The sequence below is a fragment of the Pelophylax lessonae genome (genome assembly GCF_965119305.1).
Source record: "Pelophylax lessonae genome assembly, chromosome: 12".
Taxonomy (NCBI): domain Eukaryota; kingdom Metazoa; phylum Chordata; class Amphibia; order Anura; family Ranidae; genus Pelophylax; species Pelophylax lessonae.
Genome location: NC_138779.1, coordinates 35,724,138 through 35,741,823, shown reverse-complemented (window position 1 = coordinate 35,741,823; position 17,686 = coordinate 35,724,138). Strand labels below are relative to the sequence as shown.

The 17,686-nt window shown below is 44.1% G+C and overlaps 1 protein-coding gene across 1 annotated transcript in view; it reads right to left on the bottom strand.

Moving 5' to 3' along the window:
* Positions 1–5,832: 5,832 nt before the first annotated feature.
* Positions 5,833–17,686, bottom strand: part of LOC309568075 (nicotinamide N-methyltransferase-like) — a 73,176-nt gene continuing 61,322 nt past the window's right edge. The window contains exon 3 of the mRNA XM_082273645.1: positions 5,833–6,280. Coding sequence (XP_082129771.1) covers positions 5,863–6,280 — 418 coding nt within the window. The 3' untranslated portion in view covers positions 5,833–5,862. The remainder of the gene's footprint in view (positions 6,281–17,686) is intronic.

Here is a 17,686-nt window from a genome sequence, read left to right as displayed (position 1 = left end):
CCGTTGGGTTTTCTCGGCAGGCAGGCCGTGGCTGGCTTGGCTCCTGGTCACAGCTCCGACGTATTGGCACTGTAGCTCTCCTAAATCATTTCCAAGCAGAATGTCCGCAGGTAGTCCAGCCATGATTCCAATTTGGCAGCGCTTTTCCCCAAACCCATAGTCAAGGCGAACCAACGCCTTGGGGATGTGTTTCGTAGTACCACCTGCCATTTCAATAAAGAACCCGGGGCCTGGCTTGATGGCTTCTGGTTTTACCACGCGGGGATCAGCAATGGTGAGGAAGGCCCCAGTGTCCCGAAATCCCGTAGTTCTCTCTCCATCAATCAGGACCTCCTGCAGGTGGCGCTGCCTCTGCTCTGGGTAGGATGGGACAAGGGGATGAACACTGTAGACTCCCCGAGGAGGATTGGCAACAGTGGGGGTCAGCCAGTCACTGGGAGGTGGGGGTAGTGGTTCTTCCTCTGGGTTCAACTTTAGATAGTTGACTGGGCGACTGTGGCTGGCAGACATGGTGCGACGGTACTGAGGGCAGCTGGCCTGAAGATGCCCGGGCTGGTTGCACCCATAGCACCGGCGGTCCAGAAATGGCCCAGAAGTACGAGGTCGGTAGGAAGGGGCTGTGGATGGTGTTGGGGCGACAGGGCGCTGGAGGAGTGGCAGGGGGTTGCTGGGAAGTGGTCTGCCTGTGTTCTGGGCTTTGGGCGGCTCGACTACCAGTCTCTTCCAATGGGGTTTAATGGCAAGGGCCTCATCTGCCAGTGCAGCAGCCCGCTCAAGGGTGCCAGGGTCCCTCTCCTTCACCCACTCCCGCACCTCTGCTGGGCATTTGGCAAAGAATTGTTCCTTTAGAAAGGCCTGGACAACTTGTTCAATAGTAAAGGCCTGCTCCCCCTCCAGCCAGCGTCTGCAGGCCTGCGAGATTTTGTGCGCATACATCTTGAAGGAAGGCTCAGAATGACAGGAGAGGTCCCGGAATTTGATCCGGTGGGTTTCTGAAGTTACCGCGTAGTGTTCTAGTATAGTCTGTTTGATCCTACTGTAATCTCGATTCCACTGTGCGTTCATTGTCCGGTAGGCAGCAGCCGCACCCCCTTCCAGCAGGCCCACTAGGTGGCGTACCCAGTCTCCACGGGGCACCTCCAGCAGCTGACATAAGTGTTCGAAGTCCTGGAAGAACCCTTCCACATCCCCTGTAGCTTCACAAAATGGCTTGAAGTCTTTACGAGTCACCCTTGGCCGATCAGGCCCACCGACTCGTGGGCTGGGGAGAGGGTCATATCCCCTGAGGCCTCTCATGGTTTCTCGCTCATGAGCCCTTCGGATAGCCTCCCGTTTGTCATCCAAGGTGGCCCCGGGCCCCAGGATAGCCATCTCCTCTTCGTACCATGTGATCCAAGGGCTCCTGGGACTTGAGACGGTGGATGCACTCTGTTCATTCTCTGACGGCGGAGCATTCAAGCTTTCAGTTCTCTGAAGGCCGGCTTCCTCAATGGCGGTGACCAGCTCTTCTTTGGACAGGCCCCTGTAGGTAAGGCTTAACTCCCGAGCCTTTTCTTGCAAACTTGCCACAGTCCAATTTCTGTACTCCCCACCCTGCGTTGGGTCCAGTGTGAGGGGGCTGCTCTCCATCCTCTTCAGCGTTCTGATCCCGCCGCTGCCAACCAGTGTGACGGAAGTGTAGGTAAGACAGAACGCACATGGAGAGCAGGAGTGCCAACAAAGCCTTTTATTGAACGGTAGCGGGTATGTTCACAAAGAAAGGGCCAAACAAAGGTGCCCAGGGTCAGACCCAACGTGGGTAGGACAGAGTTGCAGATAAACGGGTTAGTCCATAACAAGGGGCTCCCAATAGAATGGGCAAAGTCCTGGCCAGCGAGGGATTGGGCCACACACAGATCAGGGCAAACAATGAGGTGACAAAGTTCAGGCAGAGTTCTGGTAGGCCCAGTGTTAATCCACTCACCAGCAGGCAGATACAGGATGAATCCAAAATCCAGGTTGTAGGAAGGGACAGGGTAAATCCAAAATCCAGGTTGTAGGAAGGGACAGGGTAAATCCAAAATCCAGGTTGTAGGAAGGGACAGGGTAAATCCAAAATCCAGGTTGTAGGAAGGGACAGGGTAAATCCAAAATCCAGGTTGTAGGAAGGGACAGGGTAAATCCAAAATTCAGGTTGTAGGAAGGTTTGAAGAGGCCCACAGGAACCAATAGGGGATTCTGTGTTCTCTGGCCGCAGCTCAGAGCCACACAGTCTTCCAAACAGCAGAGATGAACTACACACAGGAGAGACTCTCACTCAGCTAAATATATTAGGACTTGTGTCCCAGCAGGTGGGCCAGGCAACTCCCAGCCTGGCGTCCAGTTGCCCCAGCAACCAGCCCCGCCCCCCTCTTTTTGAGCCCACACAAGGAATGTGTTCATTGTCCACAGTGAGCATGAAGGCGGAGAAGCAGACATTCAGGCACCTTGCTGGGGAGGGGAGAGGGACAGCACAGTGGGGGGGCAGGCAAAGGAGTGAGCAGCCAGGGGGGAGAAAAGAATCCCATGCTGGGGAAGATAGTAAAGTACTGGGGGTACAGAAGAGAGGAAAAGAAGGGGGGGGAAGTAGGGTCCGTGACAATATATAATATACACAGTACAAAATGTCAGCTTCACAGAGTAATGAGATGCCTCCTACTCTCTCTCCCTCTACTTATCTGCTATGTAACCCCGATGGTGTACACAGAGCCTATGTGTGCTGCTGAGCAGATAACTTCTACTGTCTGATTGGTAGGTGGGAGTGGTTTATGCAAATTACCCACAGAACTGCAGAGCTGATCACATGCTGAAGTGCCATGCTGTATTTATTCTTTTCTAATATATATATATATATATATATATATATATATATATATATATATATATATATATATATATATTGTGCAGAATGAAATGTAAAGTCTTTAATATATATGTGCATTATGAAGTTCATTGAATACAACATTTAAATGGCTTTTATTGTTCATGACAGAATTCATCACCGTCATGTGAAAAGGCAGTTGTTATGGGCTGGCAGCAGTGACTGCCGGCGATTCACTCAGATGTGGCTGTGGGTTGTGACCCACAATTTGGGAAGTCCTGCCCTAACAGACTGAAGTAGGGTGGGCCGAAGTCTCTGCGCTCCCAACGGCTCTCCGTGGGGCACATGTGCAGTAGCGCAATCCCACGGACACAGGGACTGGACGCAGAGACACTTGGATTTTATTATTATAGATTTACTGTGATATGGAAACCCAAGATCATCAGCCAAGCATATTGGAAAAAGCAAGCAGTCCTTTTTACTCTCAAAAACACGGCAACAGAAAAAGCACCTTATCCCCTGGAAGCAAAAATAGCCTAAAAATAGCAAAAATAGCCTATCAATTGCTGGTGCAAAAATAAATACTTGGCTCACTGCCAGTCACATTTGTCCCCTTTCAGGGTTTTTGAAAGCTCTCGGATGTCTAAGAGGTTTCCAAAGAGTATGTCTTTAGAGTTCAGCAACTTTGTCTCAACCACGCGGTAGCCCACATTGCTCATTTAGCGGTGTTCTCCTCTACTTCATTTCAAAGACAGGTACTGAGCATTTCCTCTTCCTTTTCCGAACTCGGGTTAACCCTTTCAGGGAAAAAATCCCTTTGATCAGGGTTGGAGGTTCTTTCCCACCCAAATATCTCTCCTGAATCTCCCAATTTTGCCAATCACCGTAAGGGAACCGTAAGTCAATCCTTTCCATTCTTATTGGACTACCCAGAAGCTCTTTACCCTGCATGGGTGAGAACTGAAAAATGTCTCTCCCTTCAAGTAATCTCAACCCAAATAGCAAAGAGATATACCTGCCATACAGGACCCATCCCTGCCATCCTATACAAAACGTATTAATTTATTCTCCCCATATTTTATGTCCTTATAAACAATTAAAAATGTTTAGGTATTGAACCCGATAGTGTTAATTATTTTATGTTTTTTTATATACAAACCCGATTACAAAAAAGTTGGGACACTGTAAAAATTGTGAATAAAAACAGAATGCAATGATGTGAAATTTTCAAATTTCAATATTTTATTCAGAATACAACATAGATGACATATCAAATGTTTAAACTGAGAAAATGTATCATTTTAAGGGAAAATATGTTAATTTTAAATTTCATGCCATCAACACCTCAAAAAAGTTGGGAAAAGGCCATGTTTACCACTGTGTGGTATCCCCTCTTCTCTTTATAACAGTCTGCACACGTCTGGGGACTGAGGAGACAAGTTGCTCAAGGTTAGAAACAGGAATGTTGTCCCATTCTTGTCTGATACAGGCCTCTAGTTGCCCAACTGTCTTAGGTCTACTTTGTCACATCTTCCTCTTTATGATGCGCCAAATGTTTTCTATGGGTAAAAAATCTGGACTGCAGGCTGGCCATTTCAGTATCCTTCTACGCAGCGAGGATGTTGTAATTGATGCATGTGGTCTGGAATTGTCATGTTGGAAAATGCAAGGTCTTGCCTGAAAGAGACGACATCTGGATGGGAGCATATGTTGTTCTAGAACTTGGATATACCTTTCAGCATTGATGGTGCCTTTCCAGATGTGTAAGCTGCCCATGCCACATGCACTTATGCAACCCCATACCATCAGAAATGCAAGCTTCTGAACTGAGTGCTGATAACAACTTGGGTTGTCCTTGTCCTCTTTAGTCCGGATGACATGGCATCCCAGTTTTCCAAAAATAGCTTAAAATTTGGATTCGTCTGACCACAGACAAGTTTTCCACTTTGCCACAGTCCATTTTAAATGAGCCTTGGCCCAGAGAAAATGCCTGCGCTTCTGGATCATGTTTAGATATGGCTTCTTTTTTGACCTATAGTGTTTTAGCTGGCAACAGTGAATGGCACGGTGGATTGTGTTCACTGACAATGTTTTCTGGAAGTATTCCTGAGCCCATGCTGTGATTTCCAGTATGGTTTTCCGGCCTTGACCCTTACGCACAGAGATTGTTCCAGATTCACTGAATCTTTGGATGATATTATGCACTGTAGATGATGATGATAAACTCCTTTCTGATATTGCTCCACTATTTTTCGCCGCAGAATTGGGGGAATTGGTGATCCTCTGCCCATCTTGACTTCTGGGAGACACTGCCACTCTGAGAGGCTCTTTTTATACCCAATCATGTTGCCAATTGACCTAATAAAATAAGTTGCAAATTGGTCCTCCAGCTGTTCCTTATATGTACATTTAACTTTTTCGGCCTCTTATTGCTACCTGTCCCAACTTTTTTGGAATGTGTAGCTCTCATGAAATCCAAAATGAGCCAATATTTGGCATGACATTTCAAAATGTCTCACTTTCAACATTTGATATGTTAACTATATTATATTGTGAATAGAATAAAAGTTTATGAGATTTGTAAATTAGTTCATTCCTTTTTTACTCTCAATTTGTACAGTGTCCCAACTTTTTTGGAATTGGGTTGTATTATCTATAGATTATATCTGATATTGTACATTTATGAAATCTTAATCCATATTCTTGTGAAAGGGACACTGTAAACGTCCTGAAATGCATTGCTTCTCAAGATAAAAAGATATTTTGTATACATAAAAGGTTTACAATATTGTTTCAAGACAAGTAAATCCACATTAACAGTATATTCTGAATGATCTTTATTAAGATAGCGACATTTGTTAACACAATTTAACAAAGAATAATAAAAACAAAACATTGTTGACTTTAGCACAGCTGCTGTGATTTCTGACTGCCATTAGTAGGTCATTAAATAATTCTATTTGCTGCCTGTAGATTGTGTGTAACATTTACACACTGAGATGAATTCCATTGGCTCCAATCATCTACTCCCCTTTGCGTGCTACAACGAATATAATAGCGCTATAATCAGTGAGATCGCTGTCATTGCATCTCCTCTGCACTGAAAAGTAATCAATGCCTAAACCCAGCTTATCAAGGGTGTTTTTCACAAAGTCCTCATTATATTTTAAAAAATTGATCCGTTCCTCTCCAACAACCCCAAAAGTTATATCTAACATCCCAATGATGATCAGCTGGCCTCCTGGTTTTATCAGCTTTAGGATCTTTTCCAGGTTCCTCGTGTATTCATCTTCATTTTTACTAATAGCTTCCAGTAACCATGCACTCATAATGCAATCAGCAAGTGGTAATAACACCGGTAAGGTTATGTTTTCCTGTTCAAAATCACATTTCAAAATCTGTTTGATTGATGATTTTAGGTGCATTTCTTTCTCCTGATCGCTGTAAAAATAAAACAAAAAAAAATAAAACCATAATATGGACATTACAGGAAAGTTTCCAATATAAGTAAGGCCACTTTCACACTTGGAGTCCGTTCAGGTTTTTCAGGCGGATCTGAAGGGATGCCCCATGCATCTCTATGGGGCATCGGATGTCAGCGGAGACATGTCCGCTGACATCTGATCCGATCTGTCAAAACCGGATGGATGGAAGCCCTATTTTCCATCCGTCTGGCGGATTGGAACGGATGAGAACGGACAGACGGTCCATTCTCATCTGATTCCCCCATAGAGATGCATGGGGACCTGACAGCACACAGAGCGGAGACAGAGCTGCCATCCTCCTGCTAGGCAGGGGATCGGCGGATCGATCCCTCGCTAAGAAAAACTTAAAACTGACAGACTCCCTGTTTGAAAGGGGCCTAAGAGTTTATTTCTGAAGTGTGATGATCAATTCTGCCAAAATTCAGTTAGGCTGTAATTTGGCAAATTAAAAAAAGTTGTCGAACTAGGATTTTGAACTTGAATTGCAATTAAGTCAATATAAGATCATATTTTATATTTAACTTAGATCCTGTGGATGACTACTAGACAAGCTTTTGTCACTGAAATGTCATGCTTGTGTTTGCTTGTTGTTTCTTGAACTGGTAAGAGAATTGGGTTGATTTACTAAAGGCAAATAGGCTGTTGAGTAAAGTTGCACTTTACAAGGGCATTTTCTCAGTGCTTAGTCAATGAGGTGACATTTCACTTTGCAAAGAATACCCAATAATGTGCAAGGAAGCCAGCACACCACGGATCTTCAAGTTAAATCCAAACAATTTTGTCAGGCTTGTGACGTCATCAGGATTCCATCCAGGATTGTGTTCAATGGGAATATGGATCTTCACCTACAGCAGCTCCCTTTACCATAAGGCAAGCAAGCCTACCGGTACTTGGTTGCCCCCACAAATTATACACAATGCTTTAGAGCCTGGCTACCACCCCGGGGCAGGCACGAACTGAGAAGAGCAAACAGGTACTTGCGGTTGGCCATCAGGCAGTGTGATTCAATGATAGTCTAGGTAAAAGGTGGGCAACGTTCAGAATAGTCAGAGTCAAATCTGTAGTCAAAAGGCAGGCGGAGTTCTGAGCATATTCAATATCCAATTCAAGGTCATCCACAAAGGAGTCCAAACTAGCAGACAAGGCAGACAAACAGAGAGCTTAGAGCATATGTTAAATGCAAACATGAGACTGCAGGCTTGGCTGGCTTAAATCAGGTTTGGTCTCCACCCAGAGACTGGCTAAATAAATTACCTTGCAGGTGAATAAGCAGACAGGGAGAATGTATCACAACCAAAACCAGGATGCTGATATGACACCAGCAGCTGTAATGGAGCAGAAGCGCAACACGCAACTGTTGTCTGTGATTGCATTTCAATATATATATATATATATATATATATATATATATATATATATATATATATATATAGTTTTTTTTTTTTTTCAAAATATGCCTTTGACTAAATACATTTGTCCTGTCTTCAGACAGATTCTTTTCTTTGTTTCTTTCTCTTTTTGGTTCTTTTAGGTATAATTATTTACATTTTTTTCTGTATTGGCATTATTGGCACATTTTATTTACAATTGTTTTTATTTTTCTTTGTATAATACTTGTGTTTGCTTTTTGTACCCAAATGAATGGTTATAGATAATTGTTTCCAAATGATCAGCAGGAGAGTGTCTAACATCAATAAGTAGCTACAGGTGTGTGGTCAATTGACTACCTATAATGGCTACAGTTCCGATACTTCACCAGTTATGAATAAGCACATGATCCGAGTGTGTTCAGGGTGCCAGGAAACCAGACCACACGGGCAGTTGCGTCGGCAGGGGGCCTGACCCAGGCTACAGCCCCGAGTGGGTCCCCAAAAAGCCCCGTGTCATGCCAAGTCCCGCCTCTTGGACCAGCTCCTATGATGGATGTTTTACTGGTCCAATGCCAGGACATGTAATGTGCATCATAGGAGCTGATCCAGGAGGCGGGACTTAGTGTGGCAACAGCCACATGGCACCGTGTAAGCAGAATATCCCTGCTTAGTGTAAACTGGCTGCTCTCCTCTCCCCTCCCAATGCACTGGCAAGGCTGCGCTGATAGGCACTGGCACGGCTGAGTTAATGGGCACTGGCAAGGCTGCATTGATGGGCACTGGCAAGGCTGCATTGATGGGCACTGTCTGACCAGGCTGCATTGATGGGCACAGGTAAGGCTGAGCTGACGGGCACTGGCATGGCTGCGTTGATGGGCACTGGCAAGGCTGCGCTGATGGGCATGGGTGAGGCTAAGCTGATGCACACTGTGATCAGGCTGTGTTGATGGGCACTGGTAAGGGTGCGTTGATGGGTACTGGCAAGGCTGTGCTGATGGGCACGGGTGAGGCTGAGCTGATGGGCACTGTCTGATCAGGCAGCATTGATTGGCACAGGTGAGGCTGAGCTGATGGGCACTGATCTGGCTGCATTGATGGGCACTGATCAGGCTTCATTTATGGGCACTGATGAGGCTGCATTGATGGTTTGATGGGCACTGGTGAGGCTGCATTGATGGTCATTAGTGAGGCTGAGCTGATGGGCACTGATAACGCTGCATTGATGGGCACTGGTGAGGCTAAGCTGATGGGCACTGATGAGGCTGCATTGATGGGCACTGATGAGGCTGCATTGATGGGCATTGGTGAGGCAGAGCTGATGGGCACTGGTGGGGATGCATTGATGGGCACTTGCGAGGCTAAGGTGATGGACATTGTTCAGGCTGCATTGATGGGCACAGGTAAGGCTGCACTGATGGCCACTGATGAGGCTGTATTGATGGGCACAGGTGAGGCTGAGCTTATGGGCACAGGTGAGGCTGAGCTAATGGGCAATGGTGAGGCTGCAATAATGGGCACTGGTGAGGCTGCATTGATGGGCACCGGTGAGGCTGCATTAATGGGCACTGGTGAAGCTGCATTGATGGGCACAGATGAGGCTGCATTGATGGCACTGGTGAGGCTGCATTGATGAGCATTGGTGAGGCTGAGCTGATGGGCACTGATGAGGCTGCATTGATGGGCACAGATGAGGCTGCACTGATGAGCACTGATGAGACTGAGCTGATGGGCATCGGTGAGGCTGCATTGGGCACTGGGCATTGTGCATGGTGGGACATTGGGCAGGGGTGAGGAGGGAATTGGGTGACGTGTGGGCTGGACCTACTTTAAAATTTGAGAGGGGGTTACAAATTTACCTTCGGGCTAAAGCCCCTGGTCTTTTTCCCACCTAGCAACACCCCTGCACACGGGGACGCAGGGAAAATAAAGCAGTTTAATGGAGCAAACAACAATAAATGCACAGCAAGAGTGAAGCAGCGAGATCAGGAACAAGCCTGGGTCAAGTCCAGAAGTGGGTAGACATCCAGGCCAGGGTTGAGTCCAGAAGCAGGTAGTCTGCTAATGTGGGGTTGTTTGCTGATGCAGTGGTTGTCTGCAGATGCAGGGTCGAGAGCCAGGAGAGTCATCAGCCAAACAAGGTCATACACAGTGGAGCACAGAGAACAGAAGACTGCTAGCAGAGATGTACCTTGGAGCACAAACGCAAGGGCAAGGACTGCAACCCATCAGGTGATAAGGTGATAAATATAGTCAGGTGTCCAGCATCATCACTGTGTGACACCCAGGCAGCAGGCAAGTGATGATGCAATCAGTTTATAAGGAGGCAGCAGTCTGCACATGTCCAAGATGGCTGCCAACAGGAAGGCAAGGCAAGACCTTGACAGAGCGTAAAACGCATTAACAGTTTGTCCTGCTTTGCCTCTCTGCCTGTGATGACAAACAAATTTATTTGTATTACTCCTGTGGTGGTGTACGACCAATTTTCTCTTCATTTTGGGTGGCGAGCTGGGGCGAACACCCACGCTGGTCTGCAATCATATGCTCACCTAAGCGGTATAAACACGCTCTTTGAACAATTCAGCTCTTGCTTCTATACCTGCACAATGAGTTTGGATTCACATACATCTAACAATCAAGATTTTGGAGAGCAAGATTCAGGACACCAGCTGAACGTTAAGACACCTGAGAGACAATCCCTTCAGAGCCAATGCACACGACACTTTCATCAATAATTTGGATGGAAACACTGGCTCAATCTTTCTTTTCTTTACTCTTTCAGGAATTGGAAAAATCCATGAGCAAAGAAATCAGGGCTTATTGAAACTCTAACACACTATCTGAATATCTAGCATTGGAACGTGTACCTAGGGGCTTACATATAAAGAAATTCCCCACAATTTAATTAAATGACTATAAACAAAAGAAAAAATGAACCAATACATTATTCACCTACTCCTCTGCCCTAATGAATATTATTATAATGTCTGAAATGAAGGAGATTGAAAATCTACAAAATAAAATCTCTGTTGTGCAAGCTGATATCTGACCACTGCAAAACATGGCTGGGTTTGCTTGGATAAACAATTAAATGAAAAACTGAATCAGTTTGAAAAATAAATAATTGAAACTAAAAAGAGAAGATGATGAGAGATACATTAGATTACAATACAAATTCCTTGTACATATGAAAACGCTGGCGGGCTTGGAGCCACTCAACTGGTAAACATGTCAGTTTCTCGGATACTGAGACAGAGTACATGGAGGACTCAATGGTGATTTCAGACTCAGATCAATTGTCTATGCAACCAACTAGACCAAGACATTATAATGGAGCATAAAGTACACCGATTGCCCCAAAAAAATGGGACAAGGAAACCAAAAGCACACAGAAGAGCTTGCAATCGGGATACAGGACATGGAGGGGGTGTAAACAGGGCAATTTTGAGGCTGATATAGACAGGCATGGGGAGACTGCTCTATCAGTCAGAAGGGACTGCTCCCCTTCCTGAGTAGATCTTGCGCCATGTGCTCTTATTGGTTGTGTTATTGGTAGGTTCTTGCTTCATGTCTGGAGACTTTATCTCAAACTTTAACATTTAATAGAAAACAATTTGTTACCCCAGCTCTACTGCCAATGTGGAAGTTCATGAACTGTAATCCAGTGCTCTAGTCAGGGCGTTCAGGTCCCATAGGTAAGATTCTTGAATCAGGAAGGCTGGCAACTGGAATGCTCTTACATAAAAGTACTTTATTTGTTACATGGGTACACAGGTACAGGTTATACGCGTACATGGGTACACAGGTACAGGCAGACGTGTTTCGGCTATGGAGCCTTCATCAAAGCACACATATTTGATCTAAAAACTGTTATTTATGGCAAAACAAGCCCTCAAGAGGGGCGGGTATGTCCTAATTAGAAACAACCAAGTCAATTTAAAATACATGGAGAAAGGGAAGAGACACAGCAGACATATGAGAGACACAGCAGACATATGAGAGGCATATCATAGACATTTATAACATGTTTTCATATTATTCTAAGTAATGTAGAAAAACAATAAGATTCATGTTAAAAAGATTGTCATTTTTAGATTTTTGATTTTCCTTTCCCAATACTGTTCCCCAGTCAGTGACCAAAGCTCTCTTTTCGGCTCGTCTTAGAACTTTGTGCGAATAGCCACTTTCTCTAAAACTTTTTTACATTTCTGTGGCTTCTTTTTGGAATTGTTCGATGTCAGAGCAGTTTCTTCTGATTCTCAGAAACTGACTTATCAGGATGCCATTTTTAAAGGGTTTAGATGGTGACTTTCTGCATGTAACAATGTATTGGCTGCTGTATCATCCTGAATGTACCTGTGGATAGACGGTTTCCTACAATAGAGATGTTTAGGTCTAGAAAGGGAATCTCCTTAGAATCAAAGTTAAATATCAATTTGATATTTTTCTCATTAGCATTAAGGCTCTCAATGAAGTCCTTTAACTGAGTTTCTGTTCCATTCCAAAGTATCAAAATATCGTCAATGTACCTTAACCACTGTAAAAAATGGCCAAGGTACATTGGCGATTGATAAACATCCTCCTCGCAAAGCCCCATATGAAAACATGCATATGCTGGGGCCCATGGGACTCCTATAGAGGTTCCACGTATCTTTTGATAGCTTACTCGCATAAATTGGAAATAGTTGTTATTATGGAAAATTCCAACAGTTTGTGGATAAATTAATTTTGGGCTCCCATCTCTGGAGAGTGGAATTCCAGGAAATGGGCTACTGCCTGCAAACCCCAATTGTTCAGAATTTGGACGTGAATAATGATTCCACATCCATGACAACCAAAAGTATTCACTCTGGTATCACTATGTTTTCAATCCTAGAAAGAACATCTCGTGTATCTTGTATAAAGGATGGTAAAGTACTCACCATATCCTTTATCATATCATCAAGGTGTTTACTGATACGTTCTAACGGACCATTGACTGCTGATACAATGGGTCTTCCAGGTGGTTCAGTTGGATTTTTATAATTTTGGGTATTATATAGAAGGTTGGGATGTTAAATGTATCAACCTTCAAGAATTCATATTCATATTTGGAGAGTAAGTTTTCTTCGAAAGCCCATAGTAATTGACGGTTCAATTTAACAACTAATTCCGGAAAAGGATTTCCATGCAGTTTTAAATATGTTTCCTAGTCATTCGGTAGTCTTTTCATCCCATTTTTGTAATTCTAATGATTCATTAGGACTACATTACCCCCTTTGTCATTTCTCTTTATAATGACATTGTTTGCTTTGCGTAATTGGCTGAGGCCTTCTGTTCATTCTTGCTGAGGTTGTCTTGAGTATTCAACTCCCAGTTAATTGATTTAAGATCAATTTGGACTAAATCCAAAAATAAACTTACCCATTTATTCTTACTGAGATTGTGATTTCATTTAGATCTAATTCCTAATTTTGCTTTTCTCTTTCAGGAGTTATTTGCTACTTAATTTTCCACTTCTTCAATTTCCTAATTTTCCTCAAGTAATTCTATCAATTCCCTCAATGCCTGTGTTTCTCTGTCACTCTGAGCTGGATGTACTGTATATTTATTTGATGCTGATCATACATCATTTTCAGAAGCACTTTTCTATGAAAGAGGTTGAGGTCTTTAAAGATCGTTTTTAAAGGAGCAGTTATTTACTGATTTTAATGAGGCTTAAAGTGAAACTATAAAAATGAAAAATTCTTTCAAATATTGTGCCTGGAGGTGTCCCATGAATGTGCCTGTAAAGTAGTGCATCTCTATGATGTATGTAGCCTGCTGCAGCAATACTGACATTTCTAAAGGAAAAAATGTAATTTACAAATATACATATAGTACAAATTTCAAATGGCATGTACTTACATACAGGTGCATAAAAATTGGGCCTTGGTTGTTGGTGGTGCCTGAACACCGTAACCCCTCACAGTTACTCTTGCTGGCCGCAGGAACGAGACCTGCTGGCAAGAATTCCATACAAATTTGAAATTGCATGTACTTGTCATGGTGTTCAAGAAGATCAACGAAAGGTCCCAGAGATTGAATCCGTATTACACTTTATGAAGATAGTGGAGACACCGACGTACAGATCACCAGATACAAAACAAATGGCTGCTTACCAGAGCAAGTTGGTCCCTCAACCTAATGAGTCGACCAATTAAGCTTATATGTAGTACCAAGGTTGGCCACCGGATGTCTCCTTACAGACCCAAACTCGACCTCTACCTCGTATGAAACTTATGTGTAATACCACAGTGGGCCACAGGGTGTCTCCTTAAGGGCTCATACACGATATCCACATCACGATGTTAAAAAGAAAGAAATGTATACAGGGACATAGCGTAACTCCATATGAGATTTAGGTTTATTCAAATAAAAGCAGGTAGTGCACTCACGTTTTAATAGAACATCAAGGCATATACTGTAGAAAACCAGGCTAAGAGTGAGCAAACATCTCTTGCGGTTTCGGAATTGTCGGTAGCCGGCTGTAGGGGGCGTGGTTGCGTGACGACTGACTCACCCGACCAGTTTCGTCACACGTATGACGTCATCAGGGGTGTAAGAGCCAGCCGTGACTACCACGCCTATATACCCCCAAAATTCGCGGCAGGTGGGGCCGCATAAACCTCGTAATTGTGAGTGTAAGTAGGGTGGAAGTAGGGCACCGGATGTGGTCCCAGTAAGGGCGCAAGTGATTCGAGGTGGCGTGGGGACCTCCGGCGACGGGCGGGGCCGTGCAGATCTCGCAGAACACGAGTATTTGCAGGGCGGGGCCGAGCGCCGGAAGTAATCCGATGTGGTGTGGGGAACTTCCGGCGGCGGGCGGGGCCGCGCAGATCTCGTAGGATACGAGTATGTGCAGGGCGAGGCCGAGCGCCGGAAGTGATCCAACTGAGGCGTTTAAGTCGAATGGCGCGTAAGTTTTAAGACAATATATCCTACGTGTATCAGCCCGTGAGATTTCTCTTTTTGCGTTGGAACCCCTCCAATGAGGAGTGTGTTTATCAATTGCTGTAAAGAATGTATGTTTGGGGTTTTTGTGATGGCACAAACTATAGTGTTTAGACACACTATGTCGAGGGAACCCTTTTTTTATGTTCCCCACATGTTCGCCGAGGCGTACCTGTAGGGCCCTGGTGGTGCGGCCAACATACTGTTTCCCGCACTTACATAGAATCATGTAGACTACATTTTTAGTGCTGCGGGTGATGAAAGAATTGATGGTATATTCTTTACCAGTTTGGGTTGAAAGAAATTTTTCAATCTTTCTTCCCTTGAAGCTGTTGATGGCGCAAATATTACATCTGCGGCACGGATAGTAGCCTTTTAGATCGGCAAAAAAGGTCGGTTTCCTAGGTATTTCTATAACATTACGGGCTATTTGGTGTCTAAGGGAAGGTACACCTCTATATACCACTACAGGCTGGTCGGGGAGAGTGGGGCCAAGGATGCGGTCGTTTTTTAGTACAGGCCAATGTTTTCTAAAAATATTTTTAATAAGATAATGTTGTGTGGAGAAGGTTGTTACGAAAGTATCTTTGAATCTATTCTGTTCATGGCCATCGCGCCTTCTGGGGACTAATAGAGTATTACGATCTATATTGGCCACCTCCTTTAGAGTATTGTCTAAAGATTGCCTATCGTATCCCTTGTCCAAAAATTTATCTCTCAGATCCCCAGCCTGTTTAAGAAATTAGTTGTGGTGGGTGCAATTCCATTTCAAACGTATAAATTGACTCTTTGGCACGCCCGTGAGCCATGCCTGGTGATGGCAGCTATCTTTTGGAATAAAACTATTCCTGTCTGTTTTCTTAAAATGGGTCCTCGTGACAAGTGCATTATTTTGTACCTCTAAAATGAGGTCTAGGAAAGTAGAGGAACTACTGGTATATTCAAGTCTGATACCTTTATCATTAAGATTGAGGTTTACCAGGTCGAAAAAGAAGGCGGGTGTAGTGGACATGGGTATCTTTAATTTATCGAAAAAGGTGTTTTCCGAGGAGGAGAAACTGGTCCTTAATAAGGGCCTTAAGTTTGCACATCCTAAGACATTGAATAAATTCAACACCTTTATAGATATACAAAAATATATAAGAAAAATGAATGTAAAAAGATACCTAATCACTAATCCCACCCGTTCAACCTTGATCAATAATGACAATGGATATGTGCATTCTACATTGTCAAACGCCTCTCTATTCACCCCCCCCCCCCCCGGGGGAGCCTTTTCTTCGGTCCAAGTCTTCAGAGATTTAGTAATTAAAGATGTAGAGAAAATCTGCATCAAAAAACCACCAGCTAATGATGCATTACAGGTGGGACTACAACACCTCTGTAATGACAAAAACATTGTTATCCGCCCCGCCGACAAGGGCGGGGGGGTAGTTGTTATGGACAAACACGATTATGTTTTGGAAATGAAAAGAATTTTAGATGACAGGGACACATATAAAGTTCTGAAAAATAACTCACAAATTTAAAGGGGAACTCCAAACCCTTATTGACAAAGCACACAATGCAGGTATTCTTAGTAAAAAGGAGAAAGCTTTTCTCATCCGTTCCGCACCAAGATTAGCGGTCATATATTTTCTACCGAAGGTTCACAAAGACCCTGTAAAACCCCCAGGGCGTCCCATTATTAGTGGGATAGATTCTTTGTGCTCCAGAATTGGAAAATATATTGACGAATTTCTCCAGCCATTAGTTTTAAAAATGCCTTCGTACCTAAAAGATACGACTCACGTTTTAAATCTTGTACAAAACCTTACTTGGAGGGAGGGATATATACTAGCAACAGCGGATGTTAATTCGCTTTACACAATTATATCCCACCACCATGGCCTAGAGGCAGCTAAATACTACCTTGAAATGGATGGCTCAGTACCCATAGAACAGAGAAAATTTGTTCTACAACTACTTAAGTTTGCCATGACGCATAATTTCTTTTGGTTTGACCACACTTTTTATTGCAGGATCGCGGAGTCGCCATGGGCGCGAAATTCACGCCCAGTCTTACGAATTTGTTCATGGCGAAATGGGAGGAGGACGTCGTCTTTGGTAATCGCCCCCCCCCCCCAATTGGTCCTATGGCGGCGATACATCGACGACGTCCTCCTCCTGTGGGTTGGTGTAAGATTCTGGTACCTCTGGTACCCTTAATTTCCATTTCCTTTCAATATGCGTTCCACCTTTCTAATTAGGTGGTACGCATACACCTTTAAGACGGATGACGTCATCGCCGAGCGCCGCAGAGCGGCTATTTCAACCGCCGGCATTCTCTCTCACGTTGTTCGCTCAATCCTGCCTGTGTGTCTACATGCTTACAAGCTTGTCTTGCTGCCGGAACCTCCAGCTATTTGCTTTTACCTGGAACAGACCGGAACCTCGCTACTGATCCCCGTATCTCGCTACCGGATCACTCCCTCACTACTGGACCCCTCTACTACTAAACCTTACTAGTGATAAGTACCCCACAGGGGAATCCTCCATAACCTTACTTACACTATCTACCTCTGCACATTAAGGACTGTTACTATCTATGCATACTAATTCTATCATCTGCACTGTTACATAGATTGCTAGCTCTTGAGTCTACTACCATCTATCCTTGCACTGGATTAGTCTATCCTGTATTTGTCATCTGCTGTCCTTACCACCTGTTACCATACTCGATTACTAACCTATCTGCATTCTACCTGATACCATCTAATACTCTCCTGAACATTTCTATCAAGTGCTTACCATCTCTGTCACTGTTCACACCTGTCCCTTCAGCACATCATCTTCATACTATCATATACATCCTATCACTCCAGGAACATCTTATTGAGTGTGTATATCTGTATGCTGAAGCTGACAGGCCCACAGTGATGAGTCTGGAGAGTTGGATCTGGTTATTCAACACATCTCTACATGACTACTGAGTGGAGATTCTGCAGCTGCAAATCCAGCCTACTACAAAAACGCAGGAGCGT